Source organism: Ixodes scapularis, unplaced genomic scaffold, assembly GCF_016920785.2.
Source record: "Ixodes scapularis isolate PalLabHiFi unplaced genomic scaffold, ASM1692078v2 PGA_scaffold2__306_contigs__length_199485367, whole genome shotgun sequence".
Taxonomy (NCBI): Eukaryota; Metazoa; Arthropoda; class Arachnida; order Ixodida; family Ixodidae; genus Ixodes; species Ixodes scapularis.
The window spans coordinates 71,339,647-71,360,770 of NW_024609857.1; the positions used below are offsets into that span (position 1 = coordinate 71,339,647).

Here is a 21,124-nt window from a genome sequence, read left to right on the forward strand (position 1 = left end):
GGGGGGGGGGGGGGGGGGAGGAGGCGAAATAACATCGCTTCTAAAGGCTGAGGAATATGCTGTATACGGAACGTTCGCATTCTGGCTGTGTTGGCTGAAAAACTGTGCGGCTGATCGGGGACATGCAACAACCAGGTATGTGAAGATTAGCATACTCAAAGAGAAGTGTATGAGACGCGGGCTGATAAACTCTACAGTCAGTGACAGGTTAAGAAAAGTTTTCTGGCTGGGGAGGAGGAAGCAAACGGAATGCTGAAGAAAGAAAGAGGTTTCCTCCTCTTTCGTCCAGCATTCCGTCTGCTTCCTCCTCCCCTCTCCTCCATTCCTTTGAAAACTTTTTTTTTAACCTGTAACTGACTATGCGGAGGGCAAGTTCGTCTGCTTCTTGCGCAGGGGTTTAGCGGTGACGTCAGAACGCCGAGACCTGATTGGCTGATCGCGACCCCCTTTCTAAACGTCGTCTGCTCCTTTGCAACGTCGTCTGCTCGCAACGTCGTCTGCGTCTGTCTTACCTTTCCGGCGACTTTCGGAAGTGCAGGTCATTACGAGCGAGCTCGACTTCGCCTTTCAGAGAGGGCAGACGAAATAACTCGAGCGGTACGTTGTTTTTGTCTAACAACTAGCAGACGCGCGTCAAGGAGGGAAGTCAAAGGACTCACTGGCGAGGTGTCCCGAGGCGCCGGGGCTTGTTTGCTAAGAACCGAGAATGAGGGTGGTTAGTGTCCGCAAGTTCCCTCCCAAATACTTTTTCACTCCTTTCGTGCGCGGCGAGAGACGTGTTGGCGCGGCTGGCGCGGTTAACGTCGTCTGCTTTACGTCTGTATAGTCAAAGCGATGGCTGCTTTACCTTTCCTGCGTCTGTCGGAGATTCACCGGCGAGAACGTGGCCTTCGAAGAAGGCGAAAGGAAATTCCTTGAAGTATAAGTCCTTTCTCTCGAGGTGAAGGATTTCACTCTAGTTGCGAATGTCCAGGCGTCGTTTAAGAATTGTAGCTACGCGGTAAAGATGACGCTCTCCGATAAAGGTGACATTTTAGAGAGTCACTTTGAGTCTCCTCGTGGGGCCGCAAAGTGCGGTCAGTGGTGGCTACCGCACTTCACGCGGCTCTAAATGGACTGTCCAAGACAGGCCTTCCACGGCAGTGACTGCAACGCCCCAAGAGCAGCATGCCGCGGCAGGTCGTTCGCTCATTTAAGAAGTAAACACGATGTTCATCGCTATGTTAAAACGTTTAGTTGCACGAGTTTCATGAATGGTACCTCGCGTTTAATGAGTTGTTCAAAGATAAGGAGCTAAAGACAAATGGCAACCGATGTAGTGACTGTAAATAAACAAATGTGGCTGTGCGATCGGTACCGTGAGCACATCATAGCCCAAAAGAGCTCGATCGCTGCTTGTTGTCACAACTTTCTCGCTCGACTAAAAGGCTGTTGTCAGTTAGCGTATTGCGGCATGTATGTGTGGCATAAACCCAAGAGGAAAAAAGCTTGAAAACCTGTGCTGATCTGTGGAAGAGATTCCCAGGAAGATCGATCGAGTTACCCGAGCGGCGTCGAACGTATCGCGGAAGTTATGTTGTAGACTCGGTGACACCAAGAAGTAATTATTGTTATAATGAAATTAAGTGCAAAAGTGCAAGTGATCTGGACAAGAATGACGAAAATAATCCCTGGAGAAGTGAAACAAGAGCGGCAAAGGACAAACACAAATGTTTTTCGAAGGCCGTGTTCTCGCCGGTGAGAAAGCGGTGAATCTCCAACAGATGCAGGAAAGGTAAAGCAGTCATCGCTTTGACTAGCAGACATAAAGCAGACGACGTTAACTGCGCCAACCCGTCGACGCCGTTAAAGAGTGAGGAGTCTCGCCGCACACGAAAGGAGGAAAAAAGTATTTGAGAGGGAACTTGCGGACACTAACCACCCTCACTCTCGGTTCATAGCAAACAAACCTCGGCGCCTCGGGACACATCGCCAGTGAGTCCTTTGACTTCTCTCCTTGATGCGCGTCTGCTAGTTGTTAGAAAAAACAAAGTATCGCTCGAGTTATTTCGTCTGCCCTCTCTGAAAGGCGAAGTCAAGCTCGCTTGTAAAGACGTGCACTTCCGAAAGTCGCAGGAAAGGTAAGGCAGACGCAGACGATGTTGCGAGCAGACGACGCTGCAGAGGAGCAGACGACGCTCAGATAGGGGGTCGCGATCAGCCAATTAGGGCTCGGCGTTCTGACGTCACCGCTACCCCCTGCGCAAGAAGCAGACGAGCTTGTCTTCCGCATAGATTCTATGATTCGGTGGCAATGGTTTTGAGAAATTAGGCTAATATGGGATAAAACTGCGCAAATGACATGACTGTGCAAGTGGATACCTGGTTCTCGCGTCTGGCCCTTTTCGATATTAGTAGCGGCATCTAGAATTGTGCAAGACCGCGGTTTCAGTCACTATTTGTAGTTCTATATTATATTGATACAGTACCTCAGAGTTTGTTCGAATCCTAGCAGGAGCTTTAATACTCCAAAACATACAAAAAAGATGTTGATAAAAACAGCTATTTGTGCAAGCGTTTTTGCCATTGAGTGCCGTTTCCGAATATATGCCTCTCTATAAACAGAGTACGTGTCTTATGTTTATTAAAATGGGATAGTTAGTGCATGATTCTGTAAACAATCTGCGCCTAAAAACAGGAAGAAAGGACACAACATCGCTTGTTGTGTCCCTCTTCTTTTGTCCTTGTTTTACGGCGCACATTGTTTAAAGGGATAGTGAACCGAAATGTCGAGCTCACAAAACAAGGCTGCACTGATAGGCGGGACGCTGCAAAACCGAAAAATATCGCTCATAGAGCGACATATTTAACGAATCGCCGTATTTTTGGAAAATAAGTGCTCGATTGAACACGGCCGACGAGACCGACGAGACAAATCACGTCACGATTCTCATTCCCTCTCCTCCTCGCTTCGTCCCGTCGGTGGGTGATTCGAGGTGACGAGGAGAGAAGCGAGGCTGCTTCCCTTCATTTTGAAACTTTTCAGGAGGACAATGACGCCACGCCATAGCCCTCACTTGATCGCGGCCTTCTTTCCCAAAAACACGGCCATTCGTTTGAGATATCGATGTATGAGTGATGTTTTCTAGTTCTTACTTCTTATTCATACGTTCTAATCCCGTAACTTATATGTTTTCTTTGAAAGTTTTTTAACAGTTACTAAGGTCACAGTCTTGTTATGAGTGCACCATTCAATATATTCATTGATAGAAGAGTGCATTGTTCACCAATAACCTGCGCGAGTGTAGGCGCATCATGCCCACAAGCTTCTCCGCTTCTTAAATTGTTCACTGCGCACTCCAAATATCTTCACTTGTTTTTTTTTTTTGTTTTTTTTTGTATAAGCAATATTGTTGTTTATAACTCTGAGTTGCATCTGGCGCCTAATCCTTTGTGGGCTAGGAAGCATCATCTTATTTTAAGCCCAACGTCCTAAATTAATTACTACAAAACCAAGTTGTTGTTTCATTATTCGCGTAGGTGTTTTGATCGGGTGCTTTCTAACGATATGGAATTATCATTTTGTTCTTAGCTACGATTCATTTGAATTTTCAGCAACTGACCGACAGAGTTACCGCAGCAACCCTGCCTCGCATTCTGCCCCAATAGCTCCAACACTCTAAAAAAAAGCCCGTGCGTCAGTTTTCCCGCACAACACTGGGAGAGCTAATCACCGCAACTTACGGAGGCAACTCAGCGAATGACAATGCCGAAACATATATTTAGACCAACGTTATTAGATTAGCTCAGTTACAGAACTGCTCATAGACGCTGCATTCACGAACAGTACCCCCCCCCCCTCCCCCCCTCCGTCCCCCCCCCCCCCCCCCCCCCCCGCCGGGATACGTATGTTTCAACGTTACAAGAAACGTAAAAACAAACAGAAAAAACTATTTTTGTAGTAGCTTTTATTGGAGTTTAGTACAAAATGAGGGGCGCGTGATGTTTTCTGAAATCTTTAGTTTGCAAGGTCTTCCACCACAATTAATATTGTTTTTATACAACCATGCCTCAACGGTGATTTCAGGTAGCGCGTCCCGACCTAGCCGCATCTTAATTTCGGTGGTATTCCGCGGCGTGTCCGCTGGGGAGCGGGGAGAGGCACCCAAATAAATTTTTCCTTACCCTGTAACCCTTTCCACCGTATCTGTTTTGGCTCCGAAATAGCCGATTGAAGCCAAAATAGATGTCACGTGCAGTTCCTCGAGTGACCGCTGCGGGAGAAATGGCGGTGTTGTGATCGCCATTTGTCGCTTCAGCTGTGCTCTTTGGAACACACAGTTATGCAACGAAAATATAGATGGCGCTTCAAACGACGGCTGACGGATTGAATTGAGTGAGTGAGGGGGGGGGGGGGGGGGGTACCCCTCTCCGCGGAAGTTCCACAACTGAGGTAATCTAGTAACGTTGGTTTAGACCAAAAAAGGCAGCCTGAGTTGTGACATTAAGCAATGCAAGCCTGACGTTTTGCATTGCTTAATGTCACAACTCAGACTGCGTTTTTTGGTCTAAACATATGTTTCGGCAGTGTCATTCGCTGAGCTGCCTCCGTAAGTTGCGATGATTGGCTCTCCGAGTGTTGTGCGAGGAAGTAGACGCGCAAACATTTTTTTTATAGTGTAAATAAGAAATCCGAAGTGCTGAATTTTCCTGCCTCACTAAAAAAGGCCTCCGTAGGCCAAAGATTGGACATGACTTCGCTGTTAGCGCTCGGCTAGGAGTCGTGTCCAATCAGTGAGAACACGGCTCCACGCCGAACGCTGATACGGTAGTCGTGTCCAGTCTGTGGCCTTAGGTGGGCTTTAGTGACGCTGGAGAATTCGGCACTTAGGTTTTCTTATGTAGGATGTTTTAATTCTGCGTAATAACCAAACAAGAGACGCGTCGGTCACGTCACTTGTGACCGACCAATCACAAACGGAAGCGAATAATGGAACAGACTATTCGATTCGTAATTGCTTCGCACATCCAATCCTTGCACTCGCCGACATGTGCTACTAGCGACGTGCGCGATCAAAAGCTTCGCTCTGGTCGCAATTCGCGACAGGTCAAGCGCCCCGGTTGACGTATTTATCTGGATTCTTTTTTGTTTTCGTCGACGGAAATCGGCGCAGTGTTTGTGTCAACTACGACTATGTTGATTTAAGAATGTGATGACTCCAAACTTCCATTGCTATTTTTATGAGCACCATAAAACTTATAGTTCAGAACTGATGACGAACAGTGGACGATTAAAACTCATGACGTCAGGGCAAGGAAAAATCTAGTCGTGACTTCAAGAACAAAAACCGTAAGAGGGCGCCACCGAAACATCTCGGCGTTAATAGTCGAATGGTTGTCCCGGTCAGTCTTCGCTACCGCTTTCTCGTTTGCTTTCAACGCAAACGATTGAAAGATCGGAATCATCCATGTGGTGAGCCCGCTGACTCCGTGCTTTCAGCAGCACATTAAAAAATAAATGATGGCGGAGATGAATTCGTCTGACGTCTCATTCTGTAAAACCGCTGAAGCCACATGTTGCTAAACAATGTGGGAAACTCGGTTTTCTCTGTATGCCCCCTCACGCAAGAGAAACGTATTCAAACGTTAATGTGCAGAGTAGCCTTTTTTTTTTTTTCCTTACCAGATTTCGGTCAACGGCACGCACCAGCTTAGTCTCGCCTTTATTCGCTGTCATTTTTTTTAAACAACCGCGATAAATCGTGTCCCTCTCATACTTTTAAGACCTTCGGGTTATATTCAAAGTCATTGTTTGTTGTTTGTGAGATATGTCGTAAGTTATTGGAACAAGTAGAGATGATGTTTTCGTAAACATGGAAATTGTTTCGAATGCAGACTCACCGACAAAGACGCGAATTGAGAATGGCGTTGTGTATTCACCTTTCCCGCCTTGTGATATCCCGAAGTGTTCCTTCTACGCAATCGCAAGTGACCAACTGAAGACTTCTCCAGAAAAAATTATGTTGGTAAGTAACAATGCCGTTCGCCACTCCTTTATTGAACAGTGAGCAATAATAAATGTTCATATGACCGTACGCGATGCCCCCCGTCTTCCTTTTCTCTCCTAGTCTCTCTGTCCTCTCTTCCTTGCTTCCCTCTTATGCCAGAATATAAAATTTGTCTCGCTCGAAACCTAGCTTAATGCAGTATAATCATCGCTGCTGTTACGCCATGAAACTTTTAATGATCAGCAGAAACAAACTCTTTTAACAAAAATCTGGCCACACTTGTACTTCAAAATAGATTATTCGAGACATACTGTTTTTAACTACCTCGACGAGCTGAATCAAAAATATCAGTCCAAGAGTTGAAACGTGATGGACACTTATTTTTTTTTTATCAATATAAGTTGATGGCCTAGTCGGTTCTACATCTCAAAAATAGTTAGTGCGAAAGACAAGGACAAGTAAAAGAGAGGAGGGGGCTCATTGGCCGAGTGGGCTAGCACACACCAGCTCGGAACACGTGCAGCGAAAGCTCGCGCTGCAAAACCCAGGGCATGCCCAGGGATTCTGGGTTCAATCTCCACACCTGCCCGTTTCGATCTGGATTAGCATCGTACCGGCGTGCGGTCGTATATCACTACTATGTCATACACGTTAAAGACCCCAGGTGAGCGGTTGTACTGCACTGGCTAAATGTCTCATCTACAACTGGGAGACAAGTTGCCCGTTGAGACAAACTAAGCTTTAGGCTGTATAAACATGCGTACACTTCAATTTTATAGAAGGTAGGACATCTAGAAGTGCTTGTCCTCTCCAGTCTTCCTTGATATGTTGGCTCTCAGCCTTGACTGTCGATTGAACAACATATGCCGCAGTAGTTTCACCTTACTGCATGGGGAACCAGGTTAAACCACACTGGGTTTATGTCACAGCAAACAATGAACATGCTAGTTAAAAACAAAAACATGTAGGGCTTAGAAGCTTGCAGCAGCAAGTCCACTGCTGCTAAGAGTGTCTCAATCTGTTGACGGTGGCGGTGGCATTTTTCTCGGTAGGCACATGGTATGTTGAGGGATTGCCAGGATTTGGCAACCAGGCTAAGCGTGCTTAGAGCGCTTTGTGGAATTTCTTCACGGCTAGCTTATGTAGTGTGTTTCCGCCGGGCACGGATTTCGTTCGTTTACAAGTACCATTCTTGCGAACCAGTGGAAGGAAGGGCTGGTTACGGCCGAGTAGCACTGAAACGAAGGAAGCGTTGGACGCTTTTGGAATTTGTCAGATTACAACTTAACGTTTTGAGGGCCTACAAAAAGCGGAGTTTACTTCTAAAGATTTTTACTTGGTGTCAAGCTAGGCCACGGTATATTACACACATAATTACTACCGAAATTAAAACGTACGAACATACCGTAGAATAAAAGTGTTTTTTATTCCTTCCCCTGCAGGTAGACGATTCGCGAGCTTTGACACGCGCCGAATGCCTGACTCAGATGCAGCGCTACGCCGCTGGGTTCCAAGCTCACGGCATTCAACCCGGCGATCACGTTTGTCTGCACCTGGACAATAGCATCGATAACTGCGTCGCCATGTACGGATGTATTTTCGCCGGAGCAGTGGTCGTCTTGGCAAAGGCCTCTCTGACGGAAAGTAAGATTTATAAAACGACATCTCTTAGTTTTGAACATCAGACGTTCCCAAACCCTGACTCATCTGGGGTGCATGCGAAAAGCCGAATACCGTCAGGAGGTTTCGCACACGCCCAAGGTCTGATGGAGTTTCACCATAAATATATCAGAAGCCCTGACACGCTCAGCATGACGACTGGTTTTTCATAAACCAGTCGTCATGCTACCCGTAAACAAACTACCCGTAAACAAATCTGATAGATTTGTTTGCTGTTTGTTTGCTGGTAGTTCATGAACTTCCTGTAAACAAATCTGTCAGATTCCTCGATCTTGCTTTTGACTTTAAAGATGGCCACGTCTGCTGGCGATACCAAGCTCGGTTCTGCAAAGGGTTTCTTCCATTCGAATCCGGACACCCAAAAAACGTGAAACGTGGGGTCGTTATCGCGGCACTAACATCTGCCTTAAAAAAGTCATGCGAACAATAGATCCAGAAGAGTTTTGACACTCAGATATCCAGGCTACTTTGTGCTGGGTATCCAGAAACACTACTGGTATCAATATGTGAAAAGATCTCCCAGAAATTGAAGCGCGGAGAGGAAGGCATCGAGCGAACAACAAAGAAAAAGACTGTAAATCCAATGGTGGTAGCACCATATCTCCTCTGCATCACTCACCGGCTAAAAAAGATCGCAGGCCGGCAAGGGGTCCAAGTGATAAGCTCCGCGCCGAACAAAGGGTATTCAATGTGTGGCAGGGTAAACGGGAACCAACGTAGTCACCAAGAGGCATGTAACATCGCACACAAAACAAGGTACGCCCAATGTCAAAAAGAAGTCATTTATAACATTACATTAATATGTGGAAGGTGTTATATTTGGCAGACAGGGCGCTGTATTAATGCTAAAACCAGGGAGCTTGCCACATATCTACGAAACTTGACAACAGCAGGACACCTTGCAGCCCATTGTCGCGCATGCCAATGCGAGGCAACGTTGTGCAACGTAAATATCGTGAGACGACATAAAAATCAACTCGCCCCTGAACTACTGGAAGCCCTAGCCATCGAAGAAAAAGGCGAGGACTGGGTTAGTGCCCCTTCCGTTACACTACACAACTCAGAGAAGATTTTCCTGCGGAGTGACATGAGTTCCACGCAAAGGTAGAAGAAGAGGAACACCGCTTAAAGAAGAAAGAAGAAAAGGGATGAGAACATTCGGACAGCTGAAAGGTCAATGCATTTAAGGAAAAGAAATTCCGAATTAAGTGTAAAGAAAACCAAAACCTAAATCAAGTGTAAAGAATTAAAAAATCTAAGTTAGTGTAAAGAAAAAAAAATCTGGAACCAAGGATTAGCAGAAAAGGAAAAAAAGGCATCCTTAAATGTTGCTAGTCCTGGGGGGCTATGTTGCACGTTTTGGACTCCCAGGAGACTAGGGAGAAGGAAGTGACGTAAACAACGCTCTTTGGGTGTTGGTTGGTGGAGTCGCTGATTGCGCGTTGCGTGGTGCTGCTAAGATACGTTCATTCACACCTACGTCACTTCCTTCTCCCTAGTTTCCTGGGAGTTCAAAACGTGCAACATAGCCCCCCAGGTAGGTAGGTAGGTAGAAAACGTTTATTGAAAACCAAGAACTACGAATAGAAAGATTATCCGCGCCGCGGTGATTCTCGGATCCGGCAGCCTCGTTATTGCGTGATTATGGGTGATGAGGTATGACTGTGCGATGGGTCATGAGAGGTGTTTTCATATGGAGTCCCCCAGATGTGCCTTGGCTACGAAGTCCAGAAGCGACTGGAGGATCCTCGTCCGGCGTTGGGCTTCGCCCTGCGGGTGCGTCCAATCCTCGAGTCTCTTGGGTCTTTCTTCCTCGGGTAGCGTCTCGATGGCTTCCACTCTGCACAATGCTAGAGCTTCGTAGGGACCGCGTAGGGCTACGTCCGTCGTAATTGCGAGAGGTTGATGTGGTATTTGAGCCTTGGCGTGACCGCGCCTTCGGTATGGTTGCGCCGAAGTTGAACCGTTTCCTTTCGCTTGAAGGTTTTCGCCGGAAGCGGGTAGTCCTCGGGCTGGCCACTTTTCCGCTAACTGAATTTCTCGCATCTTGCGACATCTGCGCAGCTCTTCGACGGGCTCATAGCATGCCGTATCTTCTGGCTGTTCGACCGACTCTTCGCAGTTGGACGCCTGTTGGGTTGTCAACTGAGGAATTCTTGTCATCCCGCACTGTGCCGCTGCGTGAGCCATGTCGTTTCCTGAGATCTCCTGGTGTCCCGGGACCCATCGTACACTGATTCTTGTGCCGTGCTCCCGGCATAGGCTGAGCGCCGAGTGGAAGAAGGCGTGTACCGTCGGGCTTGCAGTTGCCTTGAGCTTGTACATGTTTCGTACCGCCTCCTGGGAGTCCGTATAGATGACGAGGTTTCTCGTTTTGCCGGGGAGGTGAACGTATACTCCCAACGTGAACAGAAGAGCCGCTTCTTCCACCGTGTCCGATGTGACCTCCGTGCCTCATCCGCAGCTAGTGGCAATTTCAAAGGGACTTGCCTCCTCGCCTCTGTAGAAGACTGCTCCTGCGGCATATTCCTTCCATTTTGTCGCTCCATCGACGTACACTACTGTGTTGTGCTGACTTGCCAACAGCTCCTTGACCTCCTTTTTGTGCTGTTGGGCGTACCTTTTCCTGCGGGCTTTGTGTCGCTCCGGGTTCATATTTCTTGGAAGGGGTTTCGCACCTTGCGTGACGCTAATCACCTCCCACGGTGCCTTGCTTGGGGGGAGGGGGTCTAGGGTCTCCGGGAGCTTGATGCCTATATAGCTTGCCACTGCTCGGCCTTCCTCTGTGTGATGCACAAGCGCCATGTGCGTCACTGTCTGCTGCACCAGGAGGTCCTCAATTTCTGGCAAAAAGATAAGTTGCCTCATCCTGTCCGTTTTTGTACTTCTTGGTAGCCCCAAGATGGCTCTTCGTGCGTCATTGAGCATAACTCGGAACTGGTTCTTATGACACGACCGTAATGAATAAAATCACGCCGCATATGCGATTTTCGAGACCAGTGTGGCCATTACTAACTTCCTTGCCGCTGCTTCTCCGGCTCTTCCAAGTCGATGGGAGATTCTTCTGACCAGGTTGAGTCCTTCCTTCCACTTGTTTCTCATCTCGGCCATCCACTTGTCAGTGGTGCTGGGCGATTTTCCGAAGGTGACCCCTAAAAGCTTGATGCTCTCTTATCGAACGACTGGGTCCCCGGCGAAAGTGAGCTGCAGGTTTCTTTGGACGTTACCGGCCCCGAACACGGTGTATTTAGTCTTTTCTGGGGGATGGTCTCATCCCTACTTCTTTCAAAAAGTCGCCGATGGTATTTAGTCCTGCTTGGAGTGCTGCCTCCTGTTGCCCTGGCCTACCTTCATGCGTCCATATGGTGTCGTCGTCTGCATACGCCGTCGCTTTCAGCTTCTCAATCTTGTAGAGCCGCCAGAGCAGTGGTGCCATAACTATGTTAAATAGCGTCGGTGAGAGAACTGCTCCTTGCGGCACGCCGATGTTGTTTTCGCTAGTCGGGCCTTCTCGCGCTTCCTTTCCGTAGCCTGCCTTTATTCTGTACTTGCGGTTCGCAAGGAAAGATTTCACAAAATCCAGTTGTTTGCCAGTGAGCCCCTGCTCTTCCATCTTGCCGACGACAGATTCGTGGGGGACGCTGTCAAACGCTTTCTTGATGCCAATTGATACTATTACTCTCAGACATCCATCGCTTCGCGGCCGATCGATAACATCGTTGTAGATCATAAGCAGGCTGTCGTGGGTACTTAGGTTAGCCCGAAACCCAGTCTGTGTGAGGTGGAGTATTCCTTTGTGGCGTATGTTGTGCTGGATTCTGGCCAGGACAATTCTCTCCGTGAGCTTCCCCATGATAGAGGTGAAGGAAAGCGGCCGTACGTTCGCGGGATCTGTCGCGGGTTTCCCAACTTTCGGAATCGGCGTCACCACCGATATCCTCCATTCTTCCGGGAACTCGCCCCTGTCCCAGCTCTGGTTGAACCATTGCAACATTGCTTGCCTGGCTGACTCCGGAGCGTTCTTAAGCATGGGGGCGGTGATCCCATCAGGTCCAGGTGTACTCTTTGATCGGCATTGCTTGATTGCTGCATCCATCTCCCATTCCGTGAAAGGCTGATCTTCGGATTGCCTGGACGGTCCGGTATGCTTCCTCCGGTAGGTGTTCGGGTCGGGCTTGTTGGTTGGTTGAGGGAAAAACACTTCCCCGAGCTGCGTGAGGATGTCCTCCATCTTCTCGTTTGATATTAAGGCTATCACGGGAACGGGACTGACTCCCTTCTTTTTACCGTACATAGAGTTGAAAGTTCGCCACACGTCTCCAAAGTTTGTGAGTCTATCAAATATCTCACAATATTCTATCCATCTGTCGAAGCCAAGCTGGCTTGCGTACTGGCTCGCCTCTTTGGTGAGTTTGTTCACTCTTATGAGGTGCTTTCTCAGCTTCTTCTTTCTGTAGGTCGTGAGTGCTGCCGTTCTTCTGTCCCATAATGAAAGAAGATGCGTGTCCGGCGTTGGGGTATCCTCGTCCACTTGGCGCTCGTCAACAGCTATCCTGGCCGCTGTCCTCAGGAGTGTTGCGACGTGTTGGAACTCAAAGTCTTCTCCCTGGTCTTCGATGTTCTCCCGAAAGTCATCCCAGATGATCGTTTTGGTCTGTTTTTTGCCTGGGCTGCTCTTGGCTCCGATGTCCAGCTCTATGACAATGGGGAAATGATCGCTTCCCCAGGCGTCGTCTAATATGGACCACTGTAACTTGCGTGCGGTGCTTGCAGGCGCTATCGTCGCGTCGATGATGGAGTCTATGTGCCCTGCTCCCGTTGCATACCTCGCTGCTCTGCTGAAGTCGTTTATTAGGGTCATATCCGCCTGCTCTGTGATGTCGCGCAGGTCTGCGGCCCCCCTTACCGTGTCGCCTATCGCCCAGTGTTCCACGTGTGTAATGAGACCGCCTCCCAGGACCATGAAGTCATCAGAATATTCTTTGCGTAGGTGCCGGATCCAAGAAAAGTCCTTCGTAGTGTGCGGCCTGTTGTACGCCGAGGCCACCGTGAGCCTCTTGCTTGTGGATTGCAGCGCTACGCGTAGCGCCACAACTTCTTGGAGTTCCGTACACCACTGGGATGTGTCGATGGTAATGTGTGGTAGCTCCGCTTGCACGAAAACAGCCGCTTGTGTCTGGATTTTCTTTTTCTTCCTGTAGGTGTGCGTGATAGATGGCATGTAATATTGTTTGAATCCTGGTAATGTGATCTGATCCGACTTCGTTTCTTGCAATAAAAGAATGTCAAAAATGTCATTCTTGAGTCGTTGGACGAGCTCTGCCCTTCTGCTTGCGAGACCGCGACAATTCCATTGTAGGATTCTTAGCGCTTCCTTGCTTGCATCATTGGTGGCTATCTTGTGGCGGAGGGCAGCTGGTCGGTAGAGCCTGCTGGGACGTCAGCATCTGTTGCATTTGTAACATTTGCTATTGTATCTGTTCCATCTGGGTCTGCATCTGTGCTTGTATCTGGGCTTGCATTCGCTGTAGTGCCACTTGCCATCCCGTAGGTTGCTGCGTTGTTGAGCTGCTTGCAGTCGCCGTCCCTTCGGTCCTCTCCTCGCGAATTGGATCTCTTCCACGAGAAGCTGGGCTGTATGCCTGCTGCTCACGCTGTTCTTTTTTTTTTTTTTTTGCTGCTCTTGTTATGTCTTCCTGGCCTCTATCGCTGTCTTGAGGTGACCTAAAATGGTTCTTTTTCGTGCCTCGCGACGCCTGCTTTCTTCCTCGATCTTCTGTCGAAGTTGCAGTAGTTCAGTCTCGAGGCGCCTGCATTTGTCCACGTCGGCTTGATTTCTTGCTTCGATGGCTCGGAGCTCTGTTTGCCATGCCTTGACCTCGTCGTCATCGTCGGCGTGGTAGCCTTTCGGTTTCTTCGTGGCTTCGGCATAGCTTTTGTCATTGTTGTAAACCCGTCGAGCTGACGGTGACCTTCCGCGCGACGTGATGGTTTGCTTTTCGTTACGTGACGCACTTCGCGACGCCTTCCTGCCATTCCTGGTGCTACCAGCTGCGGCGCTTCTGCTTCTACTCTTGCGGGCTAGTGAATTTCTCTTGATTGCACTACTTCTTGCTTCTAGCGGTGGAAATTCGTCTATGGTCACGTGGGGCGGTTTTACCTCCGTCCTCTGACCCGTCGTCGTGGCTGCTTGCCTCTTTGACGGCCCGCCCTTTCTGGTCTTCTGCTGCAGCATCTTGTCAGCCCGAATTTTCGCCGGACATTTGTTGTCCGTCGCCAATGCGTGAGCGATCGGCAGTTTACGCAGTACTTGCGCTGGCATACGTGGCCGTCTTGAATAATGCAGCCGCACTTGGTACACCTTGGTTTCCTAGTACACACCTTTTGCTTGTGGCCCAGGCCTTGGCACTGACGACAAACCACTCTAGTGTGCTTGTACAGAGTCACCTTGGTGATGAAGCCATGGTACAATATTGTCCTCGGTGGACGTTTTCCCTGGAATGTGACCTGTGCCAGCCCTCTGCTGCCCAGTGGCCTGGCATAGAGCATTTCTTGTGTCCTGCAGTGGAGTGCCTCGTGCAGTTCGCCCGCAGTCTCCTTCGGGTCGCTAGTCCAGCGGTGTGAGTGTTATATTTTTTCTCTGTGTGTTTTTCGTGTTCAGCTGGCCCCATTCATAACCATCGGGAGCGCTTGTAATTTAATGGCGGACGCCTTCAGCGGAGATTGGTCGCAAGTGCGCATGCGCTGCGTTATCGCGTGGGAGGAAAGGAGGCAGAAAGGCGGAGATTCTTGCAGACGACCGACGCGTTCGTCAACTGTAGCTCGTGTTGCAAACGCGCCCCATAAAACACGTGACCCCGATCGAGCAGTTGGAAATTCTCTCCAATACAGGCTCTCTAATTGTTCGCTGCCACCTAGCTGTTGTCGCTGCCTACTCGTAAGGAAGCAATTGTGACGAATTGCTCGGGCCTATTGTGCCCGTCATTATTACTACGGGATTTAAGGTTCTTACACATTTTGTAAGCTTTCTCTTTGGTGCAAAACTTGAGCGAAGGTAAGCCGAGTGCAGTGACTGAAAAGGACCAGACGATGAAAATGATCTGTTTGCCGCTAGGGGCGCCTGGTGGGGGCTCGGAAAACAAGGAGATGACAAGGGGAGGAGATTGACCTCCTAATCTAAAATTGAGTTCAGCGATCAAACTATAATACGGGAAAGGTCCACAAGGGTCGCACGGGCATATTTCATTCAGCACGCCAGCCGCTCGTCGGCAGACGGTCTTGGCCAAGGACCGTCGGAGCAACGCTGCGCAGAGCCGGAGTGCCTAGTTAAGCCTATATTCTGCCGAGCTCGCTTGGTCGGAGTCGGTCGAATCGTGGCCGTTGGAGCTTTTCCCGGGTGTTTGTGGTTCGTGTTTGTCGTGGTCTGCTTCAAGTACTTTTTACTTTTTTCTTGCTGCTTGAAGTCGGGACGCGCGATAAGAGCACATAATAAAATAAACGTCCGTTGGTCGTCGCGATCAAGTAACTGAGCGATGTTGTCGGCCAAGCGGATTTGATCGTGAAAAGTGCTTAAGACAGCTTCGAAGCTGTCATAAAATTCCGTAGTAGCCTGCTCAAAACTTACGATACATTCGTTTCGTTAATACGAATTTGTTCTTACTTTTTGTCTTACGCGCATTTTTGGCGTAAGATCGTTTCGTGAATCTGGTCTGGTTTTCTGCGCTTGCTGACAAACAGGCATCACAAACAACACAATCGTGTGAAGTACAGACATGTAGCAAAATCAAGCTGATACCGGGGCGTCCCAAACGATAGTCTACGATGATGTGTGTAGCGGGGTAGCTAGAAAGGGATGACTAGGACTACAAGTAGCATGGCGGCGGTACACACTAAACATTGTAACACCCATAATCGTGTAAAAAGGGTGTAAGAAGGGTGAAGGTTAAGCAAAACACCCTTTCTACACGCTGTTTACACGATTTCTGAATATCGGTGGGTGTAAAAAGGGTGTGCTGACGTTTTACACCCTTTACACGCCCTCTTTACGTCCCACTTGCAGCGAAGGTGTCTGAAACCGTGTAAAAAGGGTGTATGGCGAATTTTACGCCCTTCATCTACACGGTGTGAAAGGGGCGTAATTGTGATGCTGTCAAATACACCCATGATTTCATAGCCGTTCATATTTATTGCTTTGGTGAAACTGTTGTTGATGTACGGCGGTACAAACATCGAGTATAATTAATCGCCACACGGAGTCGCGTATGATTAGGAAGTGCTAGAGAACAGTTTTTGCAACTCCTATTGAACTCTTCGTCCGACACGAGCCTAAAATTACGAAAAATTAGTCGCAGCCGTGATTTTTCGTCGTGAATGGCCGGAATACATCCATGCCAACTTTTTGGAAATGGTCGTTTATTTGGTCGGAGTCCATGGAATTATTGTGCTGTATTTGTTGAACGCGTTTCGACAAAGAGCTGCTCATCGGCGGCCGCGAGACTTCCGTTGAATGTGATCGACCGCCTTTAGCCTCGACATTGTGTTTGTGGATAGTTCTGTGCTGCCCGAATCGGATTATGCATCTTACACGGATTACATGAGATCGCTGTTTTATTTGTAAGTACTCTGCAAGCATGCTTCTGATATTAGTCCAAGGGGGCTATGTTGGACAAATGTTTCGTTTCTCCTAAAAAGAAACGGAAGTGACGGAAGCGACGATATCGCGTTTGATTGGTTAGAAGGTCGAATGGCGAAAATAGGTAACTTTCGTCATTTGAACCTCTAACCAATCAAACTGGATATCGTCACTTCCGTTTATTTTTAGGAGATACGAAACATTTGTCGAACATAGCCCCCTGTTTTCGTTTCAATAGACCATTTTACCGTTTACAAGCATGAACTGCCCCTTACGTCCCAAGTAACTCCCGGTCGTACCGTCTTTTCTAGTCTGCCAGTTTTGTCCACGTCACCAGTGCAAGAAGGCATAAACGTCACAAGAAAAGTACAGTTGGAGATTCAATCAGGGCCTTCGGTTGTACAATTTGAAGGGGTCATGAAACAATATCCTGTTGAAATATTCATGACCTTACACGCACGGACCGCCACTGGTTTAGAAACGTCTTGGTCGTGGTGAAATTGCGAGGATAAAAAAGAACTATTCCTTTCAGTCTTGCCTTCGCCAAGTTTGATGATGTGCGCGTGAACTTAGCTTTGCCCTTTGGCACGCTTGTAATTACACGCACTTGCTCGCATAAACAGAGACATGGCTGCGGCCAGATGACCTGCTTGCAATCGTCTATAGAGAATTTTGTAGAGCCTGTTAGAACCTTGATCAAAAAATAAAAAGTGAACCATGCATTTGCAGTCATTTTTTCGTGCAATTTTATGGGTTATTACGCCCTACTTTATGGGTGCTGGTAATCGCGCCTTTTTTTATTTCTCTTTCTGGTGGCGATACACCCAATTTAGAGGGCGTACTGCGCACTCATAACACCCTAATAAAAAGGTGTACAGTGGAATCACACCCTAACTTGAGGGTGTTCGGTATAACGCCGTCTTTTAAGTGTGTTAGGGCAAAACACCCTATTTTAGGGGTGTTAGGAATAACGCCATTTTTAGGGCGTTTTGCTACACCCAAATGGGTGTTAGTTATAGGACAAGTCATTTACACCCACAAGGGTGTTACGATGTTTATTGTGTACCACTTCCGAAATGCGCGCGCCTGCGCAGTTTGTTTAGTGACATCGGTCTAAGGCGCGACCAACAGCGCAGTTAAGACTACGGCGTGGGCGTGGCCAACATTGAGTTAGACGTTATCACCGTTTCCCCCTTTTGCTTGTTTTTACTTCTCCCGGCAGGCGAAACGGTTGAGGTCAGCAACGTTTCCTCTCGGCGCGCCTGCGGAACGAGCGTCTTGGGAGCCGTCCGGTCGCCCCGCCGTGGTACCGCCTTTGCCGCCATCTCCCGCGTCACAACCGCCGCCGTCGTCTCATCGTTTATGATCATTATTGTCTCTCGGAGTCTCTTTCACATTTCGGACACTACATACGCAGACTTATACCGCAATCGTGCAGACGTCGTCGAATGTCGTAGACACCAAAACGGGGTGAGGAGTGCGGTCCAGACGACACTTTCGCCTCGCACACGCCCGCCCCAATCCTGCCCGTCGTTCCGATGAGGATCACGCGTCATCTCGATATACCACATGATAGCCATGTGAATATCGGCCCGAAGCCAATGTTGCCGGACGGAGCCGAAGTTTCGGTTTCGATTTCTGCTTGTGTTTAAATTTAGATTTAAAATATTTGTCCCCTTTTACTCGGAGCAACGACGTAGTGTCTTTTACTAGCGCTTTTTAATGCGAAATCACTAATTATACCGAAATTGTCGGAATCAAGCGGAGTTGCCCTTCTAGGGTAAGCCATACAGATTTGGCTAGGGGCATCCTATGGTATACCTGACATCCGTTTTATATCTCTTGTCATCTTCGCTGTGCGGTGTTGAGCTTGTACGGCTTAAATACAAAATTAAGTGCTTCATCCATCTTATCTAACTGTCACCATTCTGCTTGCTTGTTCAAAGGAGAACTCTATTACCAAGTGAAGGACGCCGACGTTGTGCACATATTGACCGACCAAAAGTTTGTCCAAAAAGTTAGCAATGTGCATGCGGTGGCTCCGTTCAAGGTGTGTACAGCTAATCTTGCCATTACATAAGGACAAATAATGTTAATATTGTGTATGAATATCTTTTACATGATCTTATGGAGGAGCACATTACTACTGCGTGATTTCTAAAAGGAACTATATCGGGAACTTGATATGTAATAGAAAGAATTCCTAAGACTTGATTGCGCATTTCAGGGCCTCTTTGTGATTGGGGATGCCGAGGGATTCGTGTCTGCCTCCACGTTTTCCCACTGGAAGGAGTCAGAATTCCAAGAGATCCTCGTACCGGACCCGGAGCGCACCCTCATGGCGCTGGCCTACACGTCGGGCACCACAGGGCTCCCAAAGGCCGTAGAAATCACGCACTTCAACTACGTTGCTTCCTTCAACACTTTCGGGTATGTACCGAGCACATGAGTAATTATTTTGGCTGTTGAGCCTTTTGTCATACTGTCTGTAAGGATTGTAAAATTTCTAACTTTATAATCTTCTAACTTGTGCTGCGTGAGTGTTCGTCTGCTCCTTGCGGAGAGGGTGCGGTGGCGCCAGGGTGCGGAGCTCTCGTTAAAAGGATAGTGGGTAGACGCGGAGGCTAGCGCCCTTCGTCTCTACCCATTGTCTCCCTCCGATCAAAGCCAGAGAGGTCGTCGAATGTTCCTCGCGCAGAGAGAGTGGTGGCGTCAGGGTCAGTCTTTGCGACGCCGAACACCGGCGTCGTCTACTAGTCCTAGGAATTGCTCTCAAACGTTTTCTACCGGTTTCGTAAATTCACCGGTTCTATACGAATGCGGATTTAAGGACGGTCCAAACCAACCCGCAAAACGGGCAAAAACGGCTCCCGGAAACTCCGGGGGGGGGGGGGGGGGGGGGGAGGGGGGGGGAAGAGGAATTACGTCAACGGCCGCGTGAGGGTGACGTTTTGAGGGTCCCGCTTTGGGGGGGGGGGGGGGGGGGGGGTTAAAATATTAATGGGTTGAACTTTTTCCGGACCCGGAAGGCACCGGACAGACCCGGAGAGCGCCGGACAGGAGCCCTTAGGCCAAGCAGGTGAAGGCGGTTCACCCTGCTTAGGGGGGGGTGCGCCATTCGCTTCTGGTTGACCCAACAAAAGGACAAAGGAAGGCTAAGAAGCAGTTGCTTCTGTTGCATTTTCTTCTTTGAAGCCACTCAGTAATCTCACAAAGTGTGCGTTTTCTCCCTTTCCCACCCGTCATGTGCGTTTTTCCATTTCCCTCTTAACATTTTCGCCTCTGGCGTCTCGGTGGGAGAGTAATCGTGGAGAATATATTTGCGATTTGGCGGTTTCATATGATGATTAAAAACGACTTGCGATTCCTGTGATGCCGAAGGGGCGGACAGGCACTCACGAGACACTGACCGATAATGCAACTCGGTAGGGACGATAATCCAAAGCACTTTTGGCATCCACGTTTGGACGAACAGACCTAGAGCGGCTTCAGGGCGGTCGATGCGAATGCGGGCTCTAAATGAGGTTGTTGCCACAGTTTTATGACGATAACAGTCCACACACCGTCATTGCGCTGCTCGAGCTTACCAAGACATCGAGACGCTTGGGAACATCCAGAGGGGGTCTCCGTCGCAAACCAGAAGTTAGAGGTGGGGTAAGGAGGATTTTTTGGAGGAGGAGGGAAGAGAATGCACCCCCTTGTGGCTCTCCCTCTCCTCTATTGCATCGCTGAACGTATTATACTAAAAAAAAAGAAAATTAGCGTTTGTACATAAAGGTATTAGAATACGTGGCAACGGCAGCTAAAATACTAATACTGAAAAAAGGCTCGAGGTACACCTAAGCACTTCGTATGAGTTGTGAATGCGAAAGCATGCACGCCGCTCTTCCGCTCCCTTATTTCGTCTGCGGCGTATTTGCGTCGACGGTCGAGCGCGCGCGCTCTTCTCGGCGCGCTGACCTTGGGCGTGGAGCGGTGGAGCCGGTGCCTCGCGGACACGCAGCGCCATGGGGTGGCGGTCGTTGAAACTGACGCGCAGCGGCCAATGGGAACCTCGTTTCTTGAAACTATGGCGCGCGCCAGCCAATGGGACCGAAGCCGAAATCCATCAACTTCACTCCGCTCCTTTGGGATCGGGGAAACGAGGTGCAATTTGGCTAGGCCTTTCGCGTGGTTTCAAAGCTGGGAGCGGGTTTCACTTGGATTTACAATTATATTACAAGGTGTAGAAAAAAGGTTGCTTACATTAGGCGTGTTCATCGACTTTTCTAAAGCTTTCGACGTGTAAAATCATAAAACATTGCTGCAAACCTAGACTACTAGGGTGTTCGTGGCGTACCCCATAAGCTATTTGAGTCATACTTAGAAGATCGTAAACAGTCTGTTGTCATTAATAATCATGCTTCCTCTTTTCAAGACGTTCCTTGTGGGGTACTTCAAGGAAGTATACTTGTGCCCTTTCTGTTTAATGTTTCATCAACGACATTGTAAGCGTTGATAACCAAGCACAGTTCATCATTTATGCCGATGATACAAGCCTTTTTTTTCTGTGAATAGTGCCGACGAATTGATATGTCGCGCGAATTCTGTTCTTCAGAACTTCTTTTTATGGTCGGAGGCTAACGCGCTCAGGATTAATGCGAAGAAATGCAAAGCAATTATTTTTAGATCCGTAAATAAGTCTATCTTAACTCATAGCCCAATTCTACTTAGCAATTCGCAAATAGAAATCGTTAACCAGCACAAAATATTAGGTGTATACATTTCGGGACATGTGAGACGCTCATGTAAACTTTTTGATCTCTAAACTGTCTCGTTTTGTCGG

The 21,124-nt window shown here is 48.4% G+C and overlaps 1 protein-coding gene across 1 annotated transcript in view; it reads left to right on the forward strand.

Annotated features, from left to right (window-relative positions):
- The first annotated feature begins 5,984 nt into the window (after nt 1-5,984).
- Nucleotides 5,985-21,124, forward strand: part of LOC115313162 (4-coumarate--CoA ligase 1) — a 49,773-nt gene continuing 34,633 nt past the window's right edge. Inside the window, exons 1-4 of the mRNA XM_040217487.2 lie at nt 5,985-6,005; nt 7,430-7,631; nt 18,246-18,349; nt 18,527-18,729. Coding sequence (XP_040073421.2) covers nt 6,000-6,005; nt 7,430-7,631; nt 18,246-18,349; nt 18,527-18,729 — 515 coding nt within the window. The 5' untranslated portion in view covers nt 5,985-5,999. The remainder of the gene's footprint in view (nt 6,006-7,429; nt 7,632-18,245; nt 18,350-18,526; nt 18,730-21,124) is intronic.